The sequence below is a fragment of the Etheostoma cragini genome, chromosome 24 (genome assembly GCF_013103735.1).
Source record: "Etheostoma cragini isolate CJK2018 chromosome 24, CSU_Ecrag_1.0, whole genome shotgun sequence".
Lineage (NCBI taxonomy): Eukaryota > Metazoa > Chordata > Actinopteri > Perciformes > Percidae > Etheostoma > Etheostoma cragini.
The window spans coordinates 9563239-9582579 of NC_048430.1; the positions used below are offsets into that span (position 1 = coordinate 9563239).

The 19341-nt window shown below is 39.0% G+C and overlaps 1 protein-coding gene across 11 annotated transcripts in view; it reads left to right on the top strand.

Annotated features, from left to right (window-relative positions):
* The window catches only part of LOC117939147 (dystrophin-like), a 359537-nt gene that overhangs the window by 80437 nt on the left and 259759 nt on the right, over positions 1–19341 (top strand). For all 11 annotated transcript variants that reach the window (XM_034864183.1, XM_034864184.1, XM_034864186.1 and 8 more), the window contains one exon: positions 11305–11366. In XM_034864183.1, coding sequence (XP_034720074.1) covers positions 11305–11366 — 62 coding nt within the window. Of the gene's footprint in view, positions 1–11304; positions 11367–19341 lie in introns of those variants that run through there.

Sequence of the window (19341 nt, forward strand, 5' to 3'; positions counted from 1 at the left end):
TTTATATAGACCTTAGTGGTCCCCTAATACTGTATCCGAAGTCTCTTTTATATAGACCTTAGTGGTCCCCTAATACTGGTGCTAAATTGCAGCCACTAGAGCGAGTCCCATAATGAACTTTTCTCAGATAATATTGTAAGAAAGTGAATATGCTTCTACTGTAAATGGGAAAATGTTTATGGTTCCATAGTTAGCTTTTAAAAATTTCAGGACATGCCATTGACAATTTGTTGAGCAGTACAGTTTTGAACTGCAGGAGTTACACTCTAAATGTTACACTGTTCCATGGCTGCAGACTTCTTTTAGCCAACAGGATAACAGACACAGGGAGAGACCAGACTATAACTAGGCCATAGTTTCAGGGCTCCATTACAAACAACACTGTCTGAAACACTGTAGGCTTGGTGTTGTCTCTGGGGTCCTCATTTCCTCAATCCCTGCTGGACGTTCACATGTAACTTTTGAATGTGTTGCTTTGACGACTCAAACAGTAGTTCCACTTAGGTCTATTACTGTAACTGTGCAGAAACCACCACCAGTGTCCAGGACAGTGGTGTGAGACACAAGCGACAAGGCTAACAGCCTTCTCGCTGTCCAAGATTAGATCAAAGCTATCTAGGAGACTACTATCACCTTTACTGTGTCCTTGCTTTATATATATAGATTATTCATTTTAAGAATGCATTATGTTGTTGGACATATTATGCTTTCCTTCAGTTTGCAATTTTGTTTAGAGACGACCATAAGCATATTTTACTGTTGAACTTTTGGTAAGCCATCCTCCGCATGAGCATCTGCTTAATGCCTAAAATGTGAATGGAACATAATAACTCAAGTGGAAAATGTGTTATGGCTTTGTATTCGCATTCTGGAAAGAGTGCTCTCTTTGTCCTCTAACTCTTTGAAAGCAAAAGCCATTCAGGATGACAAAAGTGATGCCCATACTGTTGAAGTCTTAAAACTCATTTAAAATGTTTTTATTATTTTTTTCCTGGCAACGAGGAACAGGAAAAGAGTTTATGTGCAGTTTTAAGTGTGGGCTTTAATGGCCAGTGCTCTTATGTAAATTTACTCTAGGAAAGCTATGTGTGTCTCACATAGTGGTGGATGGAAGACCAAGGTATAGATATGTAGAAAGTAGACTGGCTTATATGGACCAAAAGTCATATCTAAGTATTTTTAGCCACATGCTACATACGCACTTTTGTAAAAAAAAAAACAGAATTCAAATCAAATGCAAAGACAAGGTGTTCTTCCATGTTAGAAAATATACAGCTTGAACACATGTATAAGAAAATATAAAAACTAAACTAGACTAAATTCAAAATAAGGCATTTCTCTAGGAATGCTCCTTCAGTTATTTTCTATAACAATGATTAAATGACAGGTTTTCCTCCCCTGCTTATTCTGGATCAACAGAAGTACAGTTCCAGGATATTACCTGATTACCTATTACCTATCACCATGCGTTGTGCACATGCATATGTCCCTTGCTCTGTGTGCGTGGCCATTCTCAAATCTGTTTGCTTAAGGAAACATACTTCGAGGTGGCGAGCTGAAAATTAATATGTTTTGAAGAAAATTTGAATCATGCAACATGGCAGGTCTGCTTGGTTCTTTTGTGGAATAATTAGAAAGATTCACAAGGGATATGCTTGGGGCATTTTCTATCTAACTAGGATGTTTTGGGACCGATTGCTATGGACGAAGTACACATGGTGTCATGTTATCATCCAGCATGTGTTGTGTTGAAATGGAATAAGGACCCAAGAGCAGAGAGGAGGGAGGCAAAGGGGAGCAGTTAAACAAGGATTTATTCTTTCCAAAGTCCAATGAAAACAGGGAGCAAAAAATAAAACAGCCAAATCCAAAAATCTAAAAAGGGTCCAGGGAAAAAGACGAGACAAAAACAGGACACAGACCTGGGATAGACGGATCACAAGGAGGAAGAAAAGCCCACTGTCAGGAACACATCGGCTGCACGCATGAAGTCACAAAACAATCTGACAAGAGACAAAGGGAACACAGAGGTTAACAAGAGGCAACGAGGAACAGGGGATAGATCAGGTGAATCACATTAGGGAGGGGCAGGGACAAGCAGACAGACAAGAAGCAAAACTAGAGACAAGACGAGACAGAGACCAGACTTCAAAATAAAACAGGAAACAGAACCTACAGACACTCAAGGGGAACACAAGACAGGAACAACACCACAAAGCCAGGGAGGGAACTACGACACAAGACGAGGAGACAAGACAGGACCAAAAAACCAAAGAAGGAGAAAAAGAAAACAAAGCAAACACCCCAACCATAACAGCGTGTGAGTTTCTATTGGCCGCAAGACTGGGGCGGGTGTGGCTTACCTATGTCCCAGAGCTGAAACGCATCTGTGAGTTGCGGAGGCAACATCCTCTCGGTCTAATGCGCCCTGCTCAGGTAAAGCCGCCTACACGTGATCCACGGAAAAAACGCTCTGCGCTGGCCGTGCCATTGTATTCCTATGGGGAGAGCGGTGGAGACATCAAAGAGGACCCTTGGCTCAGACGACCCTTGTCGACGCGCAAGGATTGCTGCCAAATTGTTGCTGAGCGCTGCGTTTAAAGTTCAAAATATTTGAATTTAACAGGTTAACAGTGACAGTAAAACTGTATTATTTCACTATGATGGTTATATTTTTCAATTCATCTGCGTTTCACATGCGTGCCGAGCTATAGGGATGGTCCACTACACCCATATTCAACATCACTGACAATTTATTGATAAATAATGGATGTATTTCAAAATTGAAATCATTACACTATACACTTCATGTGCACAAGTGCACCTAGAGTGCCTAGAGCACCAATTACCTAGAGTATCTTAGGTGCGCTCCTCTACTTAAACAAATAGCACTACACCCCTGATTGCATCTTGTCTCACCGCTGCCGACTGCAGCTATCTTTTTAAAATTCTGGACCAATTTCAAAAATTGGGAAAATAGGGTCCAGGTGGAAATATACTGAAATTACCCTTTAGTACAGAAACATCACATCAATATCTTCCAATTAGCCTAGTTATCCTCATTTTCATTTGTTGTCACTTCTGTTGTCAAATATTAGGCTATGGTTTAGTGAAATATAATTGTACAGGCATGTATTTGTACATCTACTTAAGTAACTACTTTTACTTCTACATTCTTTTATTTTATAGTAACTAATATTACTTTTACTTGAGTTTTGGTTTTGGCCACTCTTCCACCTTTGTTTTTTATGTTTAGGTACAATCTGCATTCATATTTAATGACAATCAGCTCTGTGCTAATTTGAGGTTAGAGCTCCGACTTTTCCCTATCCTGGCCTTTGTTTCTCCAACCCTTACCTGAGCCTCTGTAGTTTTACTTTTGACAGTCTCCAGCTGGCTCCCATGATGGATCAAAACAACCTTTCCAGTTTCTCTCACCATCATTAGCTGGAAAACTGATGTGATAAAAGTATACCCCATGTTGGAGTAAACTCCCCCCCCCCCTCCCACCTAGTTCCACCAGACTCTATTAGCTGTTTTGATACTGCGGGTTATGCTGTGGGTACACACAGCTCCATACTTCTTTTTCCTTCCTTGTCACTTTCTTTGTCAAGTGCTACGGTTTGGCAGACATTAGGTGTGCCGCAGATCTAGATGACTGTCTCCTGCTGTCTCACCATCAGCTTAACTGCAAGTTTAGTTGCCAATGCAGCTTCCCTCTCAGTGGGGGGTGCTTAAATGTTTTTTTTTCTCCAGGGAACAGAGGATAGTACCTTTGTAGATCAATTGAATAGGTATGCTGTGGAAAGTATTAAGCCCAGCAGGTGTCTGGAGAAATCCTTTGGAAATTCCCTCCATCACATGCCCCTAAATTATAAAATATTGACTTCATATTACTAAAGGTATAGGCAGATCATGAAAAATGAAAGAAAATTTAGAGAAAGTTTTTGATTGCACTGTAATATGGCTAGAAGGTCTTTTGGAAAAAGAAGCAAACACAACTGTAGGGGGTTGGGGGTCAAAGGTTTACAATTCCTCCGAGTGAGACCATGCAGATCTTTTACATTGATTGAGTTTATAAAGTTTAGTCGATTAACTGAGTAAAGGTTATAGCTGTGATGGCTTACTTTTATCTATTGTTTGTCCACGGCTTTACCACAGTCATTGTCCTCAGTGCTGATCCTGGATCTGTCCCAGGGACTAAGAGTCCTACTGGAAAGGACTCGTAATTACATGAACCATTCACCTCACTGTCACTCCAGCTCTCTTTGGCTCTTTTAACTTAAATAACCCCTGGGGGGCCTTGTCTGATCTTTCTACTAGGAATCCCCCTAATTGGCCCAACTAAGAGTTTGTTTTAACATATTTCACAAAGCAGCTGAGAGCAACTTTTAATTAGGAAGCTAAGAGGTTTGACATCATTAATCGGTTGGTCTAAAGCCTCAGAAAACTGTAAAAAGCCCAATTTTCTAAAGCCCAATTTAACACATTCAGATGTCTTGCATTTTCCAACTAACACTTTACAAGTTCACTACAATGTTAGACCAAGAAAAGCAGCAAAGTCTCACATTTGAGAACCTGGAACCATTCTTTGGCAAGTTTGCTTTAAAAAAGGACTTCAATTATTTATCCATTATGACACTGTTTCTAACTTCTCTCAGAACTAGTTTACCTTTGTGAATTATTCTTAGACAAAAAAACATTAAAGCAACATTAGAAAACAGTTTGTAACTTAAAATAATCCAAAACCAAGACCGATCTGTAGTTCCAATGAGACATAATGAGACAATTCTGCTTCCAACCTGTGGGGGGAAAGTTACATAGTGTTACTTAAAAAAATGTTCTCCTGTTTTTGAGTCTAATTGACTGAAGAGAACAGTCTTTGACATTGGTCCAGTATTAAAGAAGACGGCTGCAGTTGGCGGCGCCAGAACAAGCTACAATGTAAAAGACTGGAGCAATTGTAATAGCAATTGTACACAAAAAGTGCTTGTTATACCACTGACATCCTCAGATCAGTGTTCTACGTGTCCGACTACATTACGGAGAGAAGCACTACAGTCCTTTGTCTTATACAGTGAGATCATTTTTGTTTAACATAAAACATCCCCGAAATTGCCAAACCAACCAAACTTCATTTAAATAAACATTAATTTTATAATCAATTGCCGTCTTTCTTTGTTTTTCTAAAAAATAGGGTCCAGGTTGAAAAAAACCCAGAAATGACTCGTTACTCCTAAAAGAGTACTATTCCTATTTAGCATTGTGCTCCTATAACAATGTCAGACTCCTGATAAACTCTGTAAAAAAGTTTAAAAAAGCAACGTAGCAAAATCAGCGATGTCGTCTTCTTTCATTTCACACATTCTTCTTCCTTGCCGAAAGGAACTTGAGCGCCAACAGTTCAGTCAAAGATCAGGTGTGTTATTCTTGTAGAAAATGAAATATAGCCTCAAGGCACGAAATGGATGCATTTGTAAACAATTCTTTTCTCTTTTCACAGAAACAGACAGAAGCACAATCAGAAAAAATTGTCTTTTGATCAAGTGGGAAATTGATTCTGAATGCTGTAGGTAAATGTGCTGTGGACCTATGTTTACAGGGAGGTTGGCATTGTATCCTGTTGTCACCCACATTCTGTCATCTCAGCCAAAAAAAAAAAAGTGTTTTCCAAGTGTGTATACGGTCAACCTTTTGTTCAGCTGAGCCTGTCAGTTGAAACCGCGTACATTTGAAGGCTGTTTTCATGGTTCGGTACAATGATTCTCATAGCTAGTTTTTCTAGTTCTGCCTCTGGTCATGGAAATCTGGTCCTCCATCTTCTTGCCTGTCTTTCATTTTGTGTCCTCCAGCTTTCTGTCATTCTCTTTCTCTCAACTACCGTTCTCTTTATTCGTCTTTACTTTTTCTGTCCTGTCTGTTTTTCTTCTTCTCTCTTGCTGTCTTTTTTAAAATTCTGTACCTCTCGATTCATTTCCTTTCTCCCTGTAGTCTTTCCCCTCTCCTTTTTGTTTCAGGCCTTTTGTTTCAGGTCCAATCAGTTTTTTCTTTATTTGATTTTATTTCCTTCTTTCCTTCTCCTTACCTCTTCAATGGATTTCCTTTCTTTCGCTTCTTTCTCAACAAGATTAAGCTCTTAATGTTGCAGTTTCTTTAATGAGATGCATGTAGTGTGTGTTTGTGTGTGTGTGTTTGTGTGTGTGTGTGTGTGTGTGTGTGTGTGTGTGTGTGCTTGAAGCTGCTGCTTGTTTCAGTAGCAGAACAATAGTGTAAATGGACTACTGATCATGCTTCCTGCCCTCCCCACTAGTTCTTACCCACTCATGTTGCCTGACAGCACACACACACACATACACATACACACACACAAACGCACACATGCAAATATACACACAGCTTTTGAAACACAAGGACATATTTATAGACACTAGAGAGCATACACATAGGGAAAACTATCAATCCTATGCTACACGTATACACTAACAGACAGTTACCTTTAGTCACTTGTGTTGTAATTAATTCCAGATGTCCTTGCTGTTTGCCTGACGTCCAATGTGTTTGACTATTAAATAAATCCACTCAGTCTACACTATGGGGCTGTCCAAAACAATTTTTTTAAACGATTAATCTAGCAATTATTTTTTCAAAAGCAATTATTTTACCATTCCTCAATTATTACGCAATTTACACAAAGCAAATTTGAACAAGGTTTAAATCTATTAGTGAAAGTGTTTGACATTGCACAAGTAAAGTAAGTCAAGTAAAAGGAATTTGTTGTGCAACCAGATGTGGGCAATCCATACAACAACACAATAAAGTCACTTTCAGGAGGAATACAAAAATAAAAACTTAAATTAAACATTGTGAGTGCAAAAACAGTAGCCTGTATTTGTTTTTTTAACATTAGTGGGTCAAATAATGAATGTGTTCTTGTTTAACATCCAAATTCTTCTTCCTTCAATCTTACAGTAAAAAAAGTGCAATTTTACCATCAATCTGTATGAACTCAGATGAATCAAATAAATCCAACAAATTAATTTTTAAGTCACTTTTAGGGGGAATACAAAAATTAAAAAACTTGAAAATTAAAAAGTGCAATTTATCTCTCTGCTTTCTAAGGGAATTATGAGCCCAAGCAACAATCTTTTAATACGTGGGGCGTTATAAAGGACTTATGAGATATCCGAAACAATCCGAAACAATCTGGCCTGGATGCAAAATTATCAAAGAAAGTGTTACAGATAGGGGAGACGCAGCACTGTCTCCCTCACACTCAAGTCAGGGCAGGACATACTGTATGTGGTTGAGTGAATCATCTCTGTCCTACTACAGGACGTACTGTATACGGGTGAGTAAATCATCTCTGTCCTACTACAGGACGTACTGTATACGGGTGAGTAAATCATCCCTGTCCTACTACAGGACATACTGTATACGGGTGAGGGAATTATCTCTGTCCTACTACAGGACATACTGTATACGGGTGAGTGAATCATCTCTGTCCTACTACAGGACATACTGTATACGGGTGAGTGAATCATCTCTGTCCTACTACAGGACATACTGTATACGGGTGAGGGAATCATCTCTGTCCTACTACAGGACATACTGTATACGGGTGAGGGAATCATCTCTGTCCTACTACAGGACATACTGTATACAGGTGAGTGAATCATCTCTGTCCTACTACAGGACATACTGTATACGGGTGAGTGAATCATCCCGGTCCTACTACACTACACACATGGTACTGACTCATCCTAAATTGTCGGCTGACTTATCTTATGAGCTTATCAGTTGATTTGCTCAAACAAGCTGAACATACAGGGACATGAATAACCAGGTTAATTTCTAATATACAATGTATGTGTAATTTACTGTTACATCCTTAACTCTAGCTGTAATGATGAAGACTATGGCCAATTTTGACTAAAACCTTTCTAAAAATGTTCATTTATTGAACATACTGTACACATGCGGATAACACTCTCACTGGTGATAATGCATAGAGTAGTGAGTCCTGCATTTTGGGAATACAGTAAGACACACATACACACACACACACACACACACAAACACAAACGATAACCACCCTGAACTCAGACATGCACTGACTTCACTCCACAGCCTACCCCCGCCGCCCCCTATTTTACATTCTTATATTTTGTACTTTTGTATTTAGTGTCAACACTGTAAAGGGGTTGCTTCATTCTCATTGCACAAGTACTGCACTTGTGTTGAATGACAAGAAAGGCATTCCATTCTCTTCTATTCTAAACACACACACACACACACACACACACACGGACACTGTACACCAACATGGATTATTACCTCCTTTAGATGAGATTTTTGACTACAAGCTTCTATTTAATCCATGCTTCACTGCTCAGCGTGCCATATTCTCACGTTGGATATATGTGGTTGTGTGATTGTGTACCTGCGTGTGTGTCCAGCGTCTCACCACAATGCACTGCTCAACGTGGGACCTTTTAATTAAGGGAGAAGTTTCATTATCAGCTCCATTAGTCAATGCCGCGCTGGTGTCAACACTCACACTCCGACACGCGCACACACATACTGGAAGAGCACTGGAAGCTGCGCTGATATAATATTTAACCTGATGTTCTGTTTCAGGATGAGAGTTTAATTTATTATCTGTAGTAATGGGAAGTGACCCCATTTCCAGGCAAATGAGAAAGGCGGGGGAGAGGTGTTGTTATAAGTCATCATGTCGGCATAATGCATGTCACAGGCCACACTACACTGCTCTGCTACAGAGGAAAAAAAAATATGGAGGATATTGTGCCTGCAATTTAGGCATCAGCGGAACACTTTATGAAGATTTTAGGGAAACAAGTCTACGTGGAAAATCATCATTCAGTATCTCAATGAATCTCTTCCTTGTATTATATATGGTTTCTTGGGGTCCTTATCATTTAAAGTTACAGACGCAGAGATGGTCTGGCTAGCGTGTGCTCATCTTCTCCAACTTTTTCTCTGTGTTTAGTCTGATGGTTACATTTGAAAACTTCACTGGCCAGCTGGATAGCTAGCCCAAGCTAGCAGGGGTTATTGGAGTTGGCAGGAGACTGGCAACTTGGTGATCTTCTGACATTTCATGTATTGCCGTTAGTGATGGGAATAACGGCGTTATAAAACAACGTTACTAAAATTGATTACTTTTCCCATCTAAAATCTAAAAACGCTGTTATTGTTACTGCCAAAAAATGCATTAAACCAACTAGATCTCTGAGCCAAAAGGCAAAGAGTTTTTTTCTTCCTTGGTTAGTGGGCCGTGCACGAGACAAATGCATAAATGCTGACGATTGGCTGAGGTTGAGTAAAATGATATGATTGAGCTTCATAACAAGCCAATCAGAGGTTGGAGTTGGGCGGGCGTTCATAGGCACGCATAGTCGGAGACACAACGAACAACAGAAGTGACACACTTATGTTATTTGCACTATAAAGAGTGTATGCATTTGTTTTTAATTTTTTCTATGGTGCTTAACAAGCATTATTATTAAATTTCGCACAGTTGTGTTCATTTGAGGGGCAAGAGATATCAAAAGTTCCAAAACATCTATGTTGTTATTTGTATGGATCCACTAGACATAATATCTCCATACATGGCGTCTGATTGGAGGCTATACATACTTTGTCCCAAAGCAATATTTAAAAGAGTTTAGATTTGTGTACAGTTTCCGTTAATAATGTATTGTATTAAGTGTCAATTTCATTATAATATTCAGATTTATCATGAATAATTGAAAATCCACATGTATTTTATGTTCCGTTAACATGGAGGTGGGGTCACATTTGAGCATTTCAAAATATATTTGAAAGTAACACAGTAGTTACTTTCTAATGTAACTAGTTACTTTTATAATTTGTAAATGAGTATATAATTTAGTTACTTTTTGGACAAAGTAACTAGTAACTGTTACAGTTACTGTAACAGTTACTGTTACAGTTACAGTTACTAGTTACTTCGTCCAAAAAGTAACTAAATTATATACTCATTTACAAATTATAAAAGTAACTAGTTACATTAGGAAGTAACTACTGTGTTACTTTTCAAATAAACTTTTTAAAAGTAACTTGCCCAACACTGATCGCTACCAAAGCTCAAAATGAAAGAGTGTCCAATAATTTGGCTATGACCAAATATGTAATAATGGTTAGCAAATACTGACTAGCATGCTACTTAAGCTAAGATGGTAAACATACTAGATGATGTTCCTGCTAAAGCATGCTAGCATTCTCATTGTGAGCAAATTTGCTTGCTAATGTTAACAACAAGCATAGTACAGCCTCACAGATTTGGAGCACCTCTGAACACACTCCTTATATACTTCCAGTCATTGTTTCAAAAATAAATTGTTTTTGATTGTTTAGGCATTATTTATCATTCAATTCAGATTTTAGCGTTTCATGTGAAGATTTGCAAACATTGAGACTAACGGTATGTCCTTAACTGACAGAAAGAAAGGGTTTGTGGTGCAAATTGACCTTTAAATGTCTCATTAGATAATTCTGCGATGCTTTAAATACTTCCTATAATGGATATAATTCTAAAATGAGACTTGGATACAAAGTAGTAACTCCTACTCTCACTAAATGATTAACCACAGTTAAACACATTCAGGGACACAAGAGAAAACTCAAATTATGGGTCACTTGTCACTTTTAGTTTACTAAAGCAACTGGTCTTGTTGATGGGTAGCAAATGGAAAAACAGCTCCACAATGACTGTCATCACAGTAATGATTTTTAAATAGTAGAGAGGGGTTGTTCCATTAGGGCAACGACTGAGAACTTTGCAGACTCACTTCAGTTTGTCATCTGAAGGCCCGTAAGTGGCACGCTGATTGATATGATGAGGATGCAATTAGCCCTGAGCAAAATCAGAGGAGCCTCTTATCACGCTAAGCACCACTCGGATTTGTGTATGTGTGTGTGTGTGTGTGTGTGTGTGTGTGTGTGTGTGTGTGTGTGTGTGTGTGTGTTGTTTGAGAAAGAAAGAGAGAGAGAGAGAATACTGTATTTACACAGATTGTCAACCAGTCAGTCAGAAAGATTGAAGTGTGGTATGTACTGGTATTTATCAAAGAGTAAGTGTGCCCTTTTCATGTTTGTTTGCTGCTATACATCTGACATGATCTGTACTCTCAGATTGCACACACACACACACACACACACACACAAACACACACACACACACACACACACACACACACAGGATAGGCTGCACACAGACATGCACGGTTCTTTTTGAATTTGTCTTTTTTCTTTTGGCAGATGAAAGAGAAGACGTTCAAAAGAAGACTTTTACAAAATGGGTAAACTCACAGTTGGCTAAGGTAAGACAGCTTCCTTTCCATTATCCACTCCATTCACTATATCTGCTCTGCCAGAGTCTCTAACTGGACCGGGATTGCTTTCTCTCATCCCTGTGTAGTAATGTGTATTATTGAATAATTTCAAGATCATTTGAACTTTTCTCAAATTCTAACTAGCAAATGACACAAAATATGTAGGAGCTTAAAGCTTCCTTCTTTTAACCCCTCTCTCTGTTTCTTGGTTTTAATGACTAAGGCCCATTGCTTTGAAAATGAACTCTTAATGGAAGAAAAGAGGCCTCTGTATTTTTCATAAGATATTGTCCTTCTGGTGGGGTACTATCCAGACACACTGGTTTGGAGGAGGAAAAAACACACAAACTGTCTGTCTTCTTCAGTTTCTGTCTCAGTCTGAACCCTCCTCCCCACCTCTCTTTTGTTTTCATTTATTTCCCTTTATTATCAGACAAATACTTACAAGAGGAAAGGATTTGTTGTTTTTTAACGCTGGCCTCCTTTCATCCGGGGAGGTTTTTCTGTTTGTCTCTCAGAGTCACGGACAGTCCCAGACAATTTCATTTCATTTAACGACTGTGATTCAGACACACACACACACACACAAGCACACAAAGGTTATTCCCGCCACGTGCATTCTCTCTGGAGAGTGGGCTCGGTAAAGCTAGGATAAAGGGAGCAGGAGAGTGTTGCTCATTTTCAGGTTTCCCTTTTTCTTGTGATTGTACATGCTGTATTTGGGATTGTTTTAAGGTAATATGTATCAGATATACAGGTACATATACAGTTTTGTTGCTTGATTGTTGGTGGACTTTGTTGTCCAGTAACTCAGTTACTCTGTCCCCAGGGGACTAAATGACTTGTTTTGAATTTTATTAATATAATTAATTATATTTCTGTGTTTATGTTTGCGTTTTTGTTTGTGGTGTGTGTATTTTGTGCATGCCAACACATCACTTCTATTCCTATTTTCAAAGTTGATTACAAAGGTGGTAGAGGTGTGCCGTTGCCATGGTGATGGAGACGTAGGTGAGTGTGTGTGCATGTTGGGGCTCATTTGTGCATGTGTTGGAGCAATTGAAGCAGAGTTTGATCAAAGCCAGGTGATTAAAGCCAGGAGGACAGACAGGCTGGATAGGTATTCTCTTCTCTCCTTCTCCTCTCCTGTCGTCCCTTTTTCCTTTCCTTTCCATTTCTTCTCCTCTGCTCTTCTCTAACGTCCTGTGCTCTTTTACTTACGCTTCTCCTGCTCTTTATTTCATCTCCTTTCCTGCTTTTCCTTCCCTTTTTCTTTCATGATCATTCAGCCCGCCAGGTCCCATTTTACTGTAACTAAGAGAAAAAGAGAGGGAGAACATTTTGCGGCGAGAGGCAAAAAGGTAGATAGAAACAGAGGGGTAGAGACATGGGCGTCAGTTTGGTTTGAATTGTGCTAGGGAACAGGAGTGCTTTTCAGAAGTGCTAGGTACAATGACACATTCCCTTGTAGCGTATTAATGAATGAATAAAAATCTGCTGAATTCCCATCCATACGTGATCAGATCTGGCCACCTTTGCTCAGTGTAGTCCACACACAAAGGCAGTCGGTCTGGCTGGCATAAAGAAGGACCATAATAAACTGTGTTGGATTGGCATCACTGACACAAATATAGGCAATACATACAGGAATTAACCCATCATAACAAGCTCTCATAAATCCTCCTCTATCGCTCACATCCTGATCCTCATCCTACCTGGTTTAAGTTAATTACTTATAATTCACTGTTTACATCAAAATAACACGACGCAGATCCATACATTTTACTTTGTTAAAAAAAAAAAAACATGGGAAGATGTGCTGAGGGTAGCGTAGAGGATTCCTTTTGTCAGAACTCTAAATATTGCTACACCAAAGATGCTACAATGGAGTCAGCTAAGCTAAGTTGTAGCAGCTGTCCAACGCTCACGCTAGTTTTTGAAATTGCCACATTATTTGGATTCATCGATTCGTTTACATGTCACGATTTTTCAAACATGACCATTCCACGAACTGCCATGACACTGAGCTGCTCTGGGGGACGCAGCAATGGGAAAATGAAACGCCACACGTGGGACTGTGACAACAACTAGTGCCGGGACAGGATCCACAATCTCTGGGGGACGCAACAACGGAGTAAATGAAACGCCACACGGCGGCCACAACAAGGGGACGGACCGCCCCAAGCGGGACATGACCCCCGTGCGCAGGGACACAATCTGCGGTCTCTGTGGCACGCAACAGCAACAACACAACAGGGCTATGGTTGTGTTGGGAAGAGAATAACGCAGAAAGTCAGACACCCGTCAGACACCGCCTACCAAGAGCTTGGGTCTGTCCCAGGTTTCTGTCTAAAAGGAAGTTTTTCCTCGCCACTGTCAACTGTTGCTTGCTTTGGAGGGAACTACTAGAACTGCTGGGTCCTTGTAAATTCTGGAGTGTGGTCTAGACCCTTCTCTATCTGTAAAGTGTAAATTAAATTAAATTGAAATTGAATAGAAAGGAACTGCAACACGCGGGACGCAATCCCCGGTCTCTGGGGTGGAAGTCCTGTATTTTTCTACCTTAATCGTGCTGTTATCACGAAATAGGCTTCCCATTGAAATAAATTTGTAATCAACAAACAAAACAACAACATTAACCTGTACACGAATCAATAGATTAAATAAGTTGACCGTTTCACAAACTGCCATGAGACTGGGCTGAGCTATCGCTAACTACAGCTAGCTGCTCTGCCACTCAAGTGTCTAGCTTACTGTTTGCTCTAGTACTAGCACCTCCAATGACCGTTACTTAGCTAGCACTAACAAGAAAATGGGTATCTTAATTTTTCCACAAAACCCTCATTTTACAACTTAAGTAACAGTCAGACACACCAGTTTTTTGCAAATTGCCACAACTTCCAAAACTGTCCCCTCGGACCCCGAGATAAAACTAAAGTTAAAGGGGACTCATGTGTGTGTAATTAACTTTATTTTTTCACCTGAACTGAGCTTGAGGTTTTCAACAAAAAAAAGCGGCGGGTACAAAATGATTCATGACTAAATCTAATTGGTACGCATACCCACCTTCTATAGGTAGAGAAAGGCAGTAGAGGAAGAGAGAGAAATCCCCTCGTTTATCCAAAGTCAGTAGAGGATAATGAGCACGCGCACACACACACACACACACACACACACACACACACACAAAAGTGAGTTAGATGTAGGGAGACAGCAGATGTGAGAAAGTAAGATTACAGAAGTGGAGAAATTGAGGAAAGAGAGAGAAGGAGATAGATGTAGCAAGGAGTGTGGAGAAGCAATGCAAAATGAGTGAGTGGAATATGGAGGAAAAAAAACAGGAGAAATGCCTGGCAGTGAAGAAGCATTGTGTCTGATTTTACTGTGATTTGCTACTCAGCAAACCATAAATAGAGGCACTTCAGGAATATACGAGGGTCTGTCACCACGGCAGGAAGCTGAGCTTTTCTTTTTTACTATCCACAGCTGCCTGGTACTTTATTTAAGAATATCAGATTCTATTCTAGTGCAGCACACACTGTAATTTGCCTTTCTGACAATTTCGTTCCACTTTTAACACCCAGATATTCCTAAGGGTTATTATTGCATTAGCCAGATATCTTTGGGCTCAGTTGTTCTGTTATGAGGAAACTGGTCATGGTAACCTATGCTGTTCAGCGAACCCGTTCCAGTGCAGCTTCAGTTCAGAGGACCAAATAAGAATGTGTTAACAGTCTGAATACTGAACAATCAGCCCACGAAAACAACCTCATTATTCCTAGAGCTGTAGGAGTCAGATGCTGTAGGAGTCAGGATACAACCCATGTTGAACTTGTTGTAATACAAGCCCTTGGTCGGTTTTGCTGCTTTAGATGAAGTCATTTAGCTATTTCTATTTGTTAGATTCCCTCTTGTGAATTGTAAATAAAAGTAGAACTCTTACTCTTTGATTTGAGATTATACCTCTATTGCATGAATTATTTTTTTAAACATGGTAAAAATGTCTTGATGTGTTTTTATTACTCCAGGATGCTTAAATAATGCAATTGCAACAAAACAAAAAAATCTTGGAAAGTGCCAAAAAATCCATTATTTCTTTAAAAACATGCTTTTATTGAACTAATTACCAAACATATTCAACTTATATGTATCAACATGTATAGCCCATTGTGTTTACAGTCAAATTAGTTTAGTCTTAATTGTAGTTTTTGATAATTATTAATAATAACACTGTAATAAGTCTGTCATATACACCTGAAAGAAGACACACGGATACAATGTACTTGATTAGGGGCAAAGTAAGCCCAACACACTGACTAAACTTACAATTACTGAACTATATGGTCACTGAAAACATATTTCTATTACATAATCTTCCTTTAGGAACTCCCTATTTAAACCAGAAGGGTATATTGACTATAAATGTCAGTGGACCAACAGATAATTTGAGTGCGCCAACATGATTTCCTTTGGAATAAGTCATTTTTATTGGTGAGCAATTCATTTACATTAGTGTGTAATTAATAATTTAGATAATATATGTATTACAAAATGGCTGGAATAACATAATATAAATACATTTTATGTTTTTCTTATAAAATATTATAAATAATTGCAAACATAGTGTTAGAGTAGCCTAAAGTTATAGTAATTCAACCTGAGCCCATTAGGCAAAATGTACACATTTCACTTCACTTGCATAATGTTGCCATATGGCAACAAATTAATTTTAGCCTTTTACAGAAAAAACACAACATTTTAACTGGTTTAAATGATGAAAAATTAAAGTTTATTTATTCCAGATAAAAGAAATTCTTCTAAAATTGAGAAAAACAACTACATTTTGGCTGATCCTGGAGCGTGATCTTCAGCGTGGCAAATGTCAGGAAAAGGGGTGCGGGGAAACAGGATTCTGTGGGTATGTGAAGTCATCAAATGAGTACCACTTCAAAATAAAAGACCTATTTACACAATTAAACAAAAAACAATGCATTTTACATGCTTTATTGTGAAAAACACTAAGAACAAGAATTTGTTGCCATATGGCAACAACATGCAATAGAGGGTTAATGGATTGGTTGATATTTATTACGGTTTTTTTTTGCATTTGGTCTTAATGGACAATACAATCCACCTCTGAGAGCCAGGAACGGAGGGGAAAGGGTGACAGAGAGAGGGGAGGACAGCATTCATCCAGTGCCTGGTGTTAATTTCACACCCTAGCTGACACTGTGTGCTTAGGTCCTCAAAAACAACTGCAGAATAACTCTGATAGGAGAGAAGAGGGAACAGGAGAGGACAATGAAACTGAGGAACAAAAAAAGGAGGGATGAGATGACAGGATAAGGAGGACAAACAAAGTGAATTTTATTGTTATACTTATAATACAAGCTTAAATTTGTCAAATAACTTTCCCAAATGTTATACTGATAATAACACAACCCTTTGACTCATGGTTTTTGGGGATTATCACTCAACCATTAGTGATGTATCTGCACTGCATTTATCTAGTTTTGACATCAACTGTGTTACATTTGGGCCTTTGAAGAAATGAAAAAAGACTATGTTGGCCGGTTTTGCTTCAGTTTTGTTAGAAATCAGAACTTCTTCTTAGTAAATTAATTAAATGTTTGAGCATGTTTGATGTAGAAGAAAAAAAAACGTTAAATCTGAGAAGTTGGTAGCATTAAACTAGTGTAACACTGTAAATCTGGAAGGTATGAGACAGAAGCTAAAAACTGAAATAGGGGTGCGTTGAACACCCAGTTGTGTGCTCAAGCTCTCTGCCTTTTTTATTATTTAAGTTTACATACACATCTCTCTGGAAACACGTTGTTCAACACAAAAAAAACATCGCAAAATGGCGTAAACCATTTTGTGATTAAATGTGAATGGTGTGCCTTCTTGGCCAGGTCTCCCTCAAAAAAGAGATTTCAATCTCAAGGGACTTCCTAGTTAAATAAAGGTAAAAAAAAAAGAAGAAAAAAAGAATGTGTTCCTGGTTAGCTTAGCTTAGCATAAAGACTAGAAACAGCCAGCCAGGCTCTGACCAGATATCTAACAACCAACCATTAGTTGAATCTTGTTGTTGTAGAAACCCTCCAGCTTTACAGAGGGAGAATGAGAGGTATGGTTGGGAAAAAACAGAGGGGGCAAACATTTATGGTTGAAAGAGACAGAGAGTTTCAAGTTTTGTTCTGTTCTTTATCAGTAAGGTAAATAGAACTACACTGAAGAATAGAGTCAACCAGAGGTTACCATGTGATTGCTGTTACATAGGAATTGGTCCACATTGGATTGACGATACAGCCACGGTTTATCAAAGTTCATAAAAATTTAGCTGAATGAGGATACAGCTATATTTCAATCAGGAGAGACATGTTTGCAGATATGCAAACAAGATTTATTTTTAAGCGAAAATAAACTGTACAAAGTCTTTGGTATTAGACTCCATTTAGCTGCATATCTATACAGTATACAGGGGTAAAGAACCATCAGACCCCCCCGCCGAATGGAATCTAGACACTTGTAGTGGTGACGAAGGAGCCCAAAGACCAGAACGAAGGAGGCTCCGAACCAGTCAGCTGGAGCAAAGGACTGGAGGTGGAAGGGGGGGGGTGAAGGGTTGCACTTTTTGCCTGCAGTGACAGCTGATAGCAAAGGGAGAAACAGATTATTTAAAGCATTGGTTATGACTCTGTGATTGGCCCTTGCAATTGTGTAAGGATTCTGAATGGTTCAGCAGGAAGGTGAACGCCTCCAACAGCTGATAAGAGTTAGGTAGCATTGATTAAGAGTAAGATCTTCCTTAAAAGATTTACACTGAGATACATTTCAATCAGAAGAGACTAGCTGCAGATATGCGAATATTATACACGCATTATAAAATACACATTTATTAAAATAACAGCTGAATTGATTTAGGAGTGCATCTATGAATAGTTAGGTTTTCCTGAAAAGATTTACGCTGAGCTACATTTCATATTCAAAGCCTTATGCTCTCCCTACCCTGCTAGCTTTCTAGCTTCCCTTACTGCAGACAAATGTCTAGTGGGATATCTTACCAAGTCTGAGTCAAGCTGTGGATATAAAGATCTGTCACAGCGGAGTGATCCTTTTCTAGTACTGTTGAGCAGCGTGGAAGCGTGGAGTGGGACTCAGTGGGCTGCTTGTTCTATCTACTTTATAACTACTGTACCGTACTGTAGACTTAATGGTCATTGAATGAAGTTTAAAAAGATGAGTGTGCTCTTTCAAGGTTTCTGATTGGCAGCAGTACCAAGCTATTAGAACTCATTTCCACTGGTCCACTGCTGACTGAAAATAGCAGCATTACTACAAAACAGTATATGTGCCGTGGTTCAAAATCATGCTTTGCAGCTTTGTTTCTGATGTGTTTTTACTCTTCTGTCAGCAATGCATAAGTAGCTTTAATTCATGTAAACACCACAGACAAAAGTAAAAGAAAAAGGTGTTGACTTGATTTTACCACTGCTTGTGTTTGTTCATGATTTTAAATTAGAGGACAGCTGATTAAATCCTGCTTGTTGACTTGTTTACATTGGCCACTTTAATTACATTTTCCATTTCTGTAACAGGGATGGTGCACTGGAGGGTTTGATTATCATCAATGGAAAACAGTCAAAAGTAGGAATGAGCCACCAGGGTAAAATTAAACTATATCTATATCTATATGTGAAATTAAACTATTCTAACAATGTAGCTTTGCTGACTAGTGTGCACTGGTCAGAAGGACTGAATGCCTACAGACCCGTCTCCCTGACCTCTGTGAATATGAAGTTTTTGGAGAGCTTTCTTTTGGCTCATCTCAAAACCCTCACCGACCCACTCCTGGACCTGGACCTGCAGTTTGCCTACAGAGCAGATTATGAGGGGCCGTTAGGGACTTTACTCAGAATTACCTCTCACGAACACATGTGAAATGCTCTTACATACACTACTG